General features: G+C 39.6%; 1 protein-coding gene across 3 annotated transcripts; it reads left to right on the top strand.

Annotated features, from left to right (window-relative positions):
• The first annotated feature begins 904 nt into the window (after positions 1 to 904).
• On the top strand, positions 905 to 5,357 carry LOC121952412 (putative fibroblast growth factor 1). Of its 3 annotated transcripts, none has more exons than XM_042499075.1 (4): positions 905 to 1,036; positions 3,043 to 3,259; positions 4,295 to 4,398; positions 4,852 to 5,357. In XM_042499075.1, the coding sequence occupies exons 1-4, from the start codon at positions 995 to 997 to the stop codon at positions 5,035 to 5,037; spliced, it is 549 nt and encodes a 182-aa protein (XP_042355009.1). In that variant the 5' UTR covers positions 905 to 994; the 3' UTR covers positions 5,038 to 5,357. The 3 variants fall into 3 exon arrangements, with proteins under 3 accessions (XP_042355009.1, XP_042355010.1, XP_042355011.1); XM_042499076.1 differs by having other exon boundaries at positions 942 to 1,036; positions 2,988 to 3,259; XM_042499077.1 differs by lacking the exon at positions 905 to 1,036 and having other exon boundaries at positions 1,507 to 3,259.
• Positions 5,358 to 5,644: the final 287 nt, after the last annotated feature.

Genomic DNA, 5,644 nt, shown 5'->3' with positions numbered 1-5,644 from the left:
CTAGCCCTAGTGTGCATGTAAAGCATCCAATAAATGCTAAATAGACCTGCACTTTTCTTGTCAATTTTTGACCACTCAAAGCGCTTTCACTCACAACAAGTCACATTCACCCACTCACACACACAATCATTAACTGGTGGCCAAAGCTGCTGTACAAGGTGCCATCTGCTACTCAGTTTTTAACCACTTGCATGCACTCACACACCAGTGGAACAGATATCAGCTGCAATTTGGGGTTCAGTATCTTGCCCAAGGATACTTCAACATGTTGACTGGAGGAGCAAACTGCCAACCCTCTGAGTAGAGGACAACCTGCTCTACCTCTGAGACACAGAACCTCAAATTGCTCCCAATCCACCCAGTGGTGCGTGAGTGCATGTGAATGTTTAGGTGAACAGGTGGCACCTTCTATGATAGCCTCAGCCATCAGTCTATGAAGATGCGTGTGAACGTGTGAATATGACAGGTGGTGTAAAAGCACTTAAAGTGGTCGGAAGACTAGAAAGGCGCCATACAAATGTAAATCCATTTGCTACTGGGCATCTGGGCTGAGCATCTAAGCAGCAGAGCACTGGTACTGGCGTTATGTAAGATTAATTGTGGAAACTGAAGTCACCGTCTTTGTGTCTTTTCTAAATGTTTATATTGTGTTGCTCACCAGTGTCTCCAGGAGGACGTCGCTGTAAGAATGTATCAGCGCTCAGTCAGACGGGCAGCCCTGCTCATTTCCAGGCTCTGGCTGGATACCATCGCCTGGACACTTGCGTCACTCTGTCTCAGTCTCTCTCTCTCTATTATAGTGTGGTAATTTTAGTCCTGACGTTGGCCTGTTAAAATGAGTCCTCTGACGTTGCTGGAAGGGTGGTGAAGTGAGGAGGGGGTACAAATACACATAAAAAGTCCAGTTACTTCTCTGGTGGGGAAAAGAGGAAGAAAGTTTGGCACAAACGAGCTGGTTTCACCCAAACCTCAGTGAAAAAGAGGAAAAGAGGACATGCTGGCTCATCAGGGGCGCTGCCACATGACTTTCTCACAGGTAGGTGACTCACTCATTAGATCAGAGGAGACTTGAGCGTTAATCATGTCTGCTGATTCACTAATTACACATGCTGTTATGAAAGCAAGTTGATCTTACTTTTTTTTAATCAATTAATTAAGCTGATGTGTGTGTTTGTGCCCAATAAAATGTGACAAGTTGATCTTACTTAAAATAATCTTGGAAACTGATTGCCTTATAAGATATGTAAATATAACTAGAAATCTGAATTTATGTTTACTTTGCATTTAAGTGTTAAGTTTACTTGAAATTTGTGAAGTCGTTGCACCTTAAAAGTGACAGGTGAAATTAAGTGATAGCAAACTTAGAAAATCTGTGAGTTCTGTTTTCTTAATATGTTTAAGACAATGCAAATATTGACTTCACCTGGATATATAGCACAGCAAACTTGGTTTACTGAAGTTGCTAAAACTTGGAAGTTTGAAAGATTGATTGAATTAAACTTCTGTTTACGTAGCAACTTCACAATACCAAGTAAATATAACTGCATTTCAAGTAAACTTAATAAGATATAAAGTTAACCTAAATTAAGACTATTTATGGACATTTTTCAAGGCAATCAGTCCTGAAAGCTCTTTTTTTTAAGTAAAATGAACTTGTCAAATTTTAAAGTGTGCATGTTAAGAATCACAGGTTTGTTCAACATCTGTTAATGCCTTTTTTTCTGACACATATCTGTTAATCGACAACATTTCATCCCCCTCAGAACTTTGCTCTACTTTCGCCTTAATGTCATCCACTTCAACTATCTTCACCCCAACCCAAACATATACACAGGTTCAATCCACCCACGCGTCCGCACTGTGACTCGGTCACTTAGTGGACTTTTGACGTCATTCCCACCAGCAGCTCCGTCCGAAGGTCCCTGTGGACATAACATAACCTCTCATATCCCGTAACACAGCATTCTTCCCCAGGTCCTGTTCCCAGGAAAAAAACGTCTGTGAGTGGGTAGGCCGCACATTCCTCTTGTGGCTTTGCACTGCTCTGTCTTTCGCTTCTCCTTCTTCCTCTCTCTGTTTCTTATGCTTTTCCAAGGCATTCCAGATGTGGGTTAGCGTGGGTCTCTTACAGTTGTTCTCTACCTCTGGCTACACATGATAACATCAGCCAGTGTTGTACTGTTCCACTGTCTCCTGGCTTAGTCCTTCACTTCTTCCCTTTTACTTTTCCATTTGACAAGACAGACTTTATGACAGCCACTGCTGCTCTGGGATCTCTACCCTCCAGGATACTGAGATTACTCTGACATTGTGGCTTTAAAATGAGCTTGATTGTTTTTTGGATAAGCTTTTGAGGAAGCAGACAGTCCAAGGGTGAGACAGACAAAGCTGGCTGGATTCCTGTTCCTTGAGTGGAAAGATAAAAAGTGTTTGGCTGCTGTAGAATCTGTTTGATTGTTAAAATATAGTCGGCTAAGGCAGGCTGGATGCAGGGAAGTTAATAATCACTTGTGGATTACCATGCTTTTAACTGCTGCATACACTTAATAGACTGTTGCAGGCACTTGCAACATTTCCAGCAGGGGAGTAAAACCATTACCGCAAATTTTCTCTGCCTTGTTGTGTCCACGTGTTGTTTATTTTGTTGTCTGGCCTTGCTGATTTCAGGTGAAAGTTACATCACTGCCATCTGGAAATGATAAGCATCTGAGAGATGTTCAGTCAAAAAACAAGTTTGATCATGTGGCGGCTCGGCCTGGCCTTCATCCAGATCGTATCCCCTGCCTAGTTTCATCACTTCTCATAAAAAAAAAAAAAAAAAGAGAGAGAGAGAGAGAGAGTGAGCGCCTTAAAAGGTTGACGGAGAGAAACAGAGACACACAGAGAGGGAGAAAGTGATTGAGGGAGTCGGGGAAGTTGAGCATTTCCCGTAATCACATCATGAAGGCGGCGTTGTCCTTCTCTTCCTGTTTTCTCTCGTGTCTCAGACACAGTCCAGGTGACATGAGCAGTGAGCACGCTGGATCTCCTCTGTCGTTGCAGACACAGGGACATCACTCTGCTTCGTCCAAGCCTCAAACTCTGTTTAGGATGTCTGAGGGAGACATTACAGTGCTATCATTCGGACCCACGTCTCTGGACCTGTCCAGGCAGGAGCAGAGGACACTGACCAGACTGTACAGCCAGAACGGAGGATATCACCTGAGGATTTTACCAGATGGGACTGTGAGCGGTGGCAGGCAGGAAAATGACCCCTATGGTGAAGAAGGAATCTCTTTTTCTTCCTTTTTGATATGTGTTTGGTTGTTGTGTTTCAGATAGAGCAAAATAAAATATAAAGAATATCCTTTGAGTTGAAACATTAACCCTTTAAAACTTTATTTTAACTTATTTTCCTTGTGCTGCTTTCAGATGTCCTTCACAATAATCAAACCTTTAAACCATGAGCAAAGTGGTGCAATTTCTTTCAAAAACATGAGGGGAAAAAAGCCAGAGTCATTAAAGTTCCACAAATTGCAAAAAAATTGCAAAAAAAAAAAAAAAAAGTAGATCTAGAAAATTATTTCATTAAGAAAAAAACTTTACAATGGAAAAACTATATTTATAATCACCATCATCAGACTTTTTCCAAGTCTTGTTTGCCTTTTTGTGTTCTGTTTTTTTCCTTTTGCTTTTAACCTTTTTTGTTTGTTTTAATTAATTTTTGTCACTTCATTTTCAGGTAATTTTCTTGGACTTTTTACTAATTTCTTGCTTATTTTTATATAATTACTTCCATTGTTACTTATAGCCTTCTTTCCATTCAAGTCAATTTTCTCAGGGTTAAAGATTAAAATGAAACTCTACATGTAACTCATATCTACTGTTTCTTGTATTATTTGAACACTCAAAGCTTTAATTAAAGGTGATTAAAAAGCTTTATAATCGTTAAAATAGTGATAAACAAAAGAGAAGATTTAAACTGAAATGTTTTAGTTAGAAGTTACTCTGGGAAATCAAAGTGGTATTTTTGTATAGGGAAATAATAAGGGAAAATAATTAAGCCTCATGAGTGTGGGCATTTAAGAATTACTTGAACAAACTGTTTGAAGTCCTCTTGAGCAAGATATTTAATCGCTGTGTACACATTCATATGACAGAGCCTGAAAAATACTGTTCAAATATTCATTTCAGGAGATAAATTGTGTTTAAAGTGTGTTTAAGTCTGCTTATCTTCCACTTGATTCTTGGAAAGACAACAAAAAAAGACAAGCGATGGTGTTACGTTGAATAGTGTCATATTTTTGTGTTTCAGATATCCTCAGGCTGAAGGCTGTGAGTGTGGGAGTGGTGGTCATCAAAGGCGAGATGACAGGGAGGTACCTGGCTATGAACAAAAATGGACGCCTCTACGGATCAGTGAGTTTTTACCTTTTGGAGTTTGTCACAAAATTACTTCCACTGTGAAGTAAACCTAACTTTAAATGGAAATATCTAATAGTCTGGCAAACTGTTTTTCATTGGGGCTACTTTCAACAAATCGCATGATAGTGATTAATTTTTTAGCATAAGTTTAAAGTCACTCCTACAATTTTGTAATAGTTGGTTATTTCCATAACTACAGAACAATGGAAAATCATAGTGCCAGCACATAAATCACCATGCACAACAACTTTTCATTGTTACAAATGAGTATGCATTAACGAATTACAGATTTGTAGATTCTTATTGCTATTATTCAGCACTATTGTTTGCTGTTTTGTAGCTGTGTGCATTTCAAACAAATTTACAGAAAGAATTAGAGGACTTGCAATAAAACAAACTCTTCTCTGCTCTACTCTTTTCTTCCCCCCTTTCATTTTCTTGTCTCAGCAAGTACTGAACGATGAGTGTTACTTCCTGGAGAAGTATGAAGAAAACCACTACAACACATATTGCTCTCAAAAGTACAACTGGTATGTTGCGCTGAAGAGAAACGGCCAACCCAAAGCGGGACCCGACACCCACCAGGGTCAGAAGGCCATCTTTTTCCTGCCAAGGCCTGCAGGCAACATGTAAAGCAACACGGCACCAGGAACCATGGACACGCTCACTGACGTCTTTAAATGCACATTAATGGCACATTTTTACACCGGGCAAGGAACCTAATTTAAAGGTCACTTAAAATTAGAGCGGAAGAGCCAGAGGCAAACACATAATTCTGTTTTTACAGTTAGTTTGAGCTCTGTTTTAATGTTAATAACCTAAATGTTTATTTCCTCTTGTTTATGCAGAGAATTCCAGCTCATGAAAGCAGCTTAGACGATCATCAGATAGATATGAGTTGATATTTTCAATACTTTGTCTATATGTACATATAAAGCCTCTCACTACAGACAGAAAATGTGTGCGGTATCAGTGCGTGTCAGCCGTGAGAGATGGGTGTTCACTTTGAACCCAAGTATGAAATACCACTGCTGGAACACAGCAACGGGCCGCTTTTACACAGAAATAGTTTCACAATTGATCACGTCTGGCACAAAGGAAATCAACAAGGCAGTAAACATAAAAGAGTCGACCATCTGGCATTGAATTTAAACTTGAGCAAACAAAATCTACAGTGATGTGACTAATAGTACAGTAGTAATATAAGTATTTCACTGCCTTGCTTAACAGTACTTTGGTA

This window comes from Plectropomus leopardus, chromosome 13, assembly GCF_008729295.1.
Source record: "Plectropomus leopardus isolate mb chromosome 13, YSFRI_Pleo_2.0, whole genome shotgun sequence".
In the NCBI taxonomy this organism is placed as follows: domain Eukaryota; kingdom Metazoa; phylum Chordata; class Actinopteri; order Perciformes; family Serranidae; genus Plectropomus; species Plectropomus leopardus.
Note: the sequence above shows the minus strand (reverse complement) of the source record. Positions and strands in the feature narration are given on the sequence as shown.

Bases quoted from the DNA above. Each gene is read 5' to 3' on its own strand.
- LOC121952412 (XM_042499077.1), top strand. From the start codon at position 2,941: ATGAAGGCGGCGTTGTCCTTCTCTTCCTGTTTTCTCTCGTGTCTCAGA. The intron at 3,260-4,294 runs GTGAAGAAGGAA...TTTGTGTTTCAG, and splicing joins GCAGGAAAATGACCCCTATG to ATATCCTCAGGCTGAAGGCT. The intron at 4,399-4,851 runs GTGAGTTTTTAC...TTCTTGTCTCAG, and splicing joins ATGGACGCCTCTACGGATCA to CAAGTACTGAACGATGAGTG.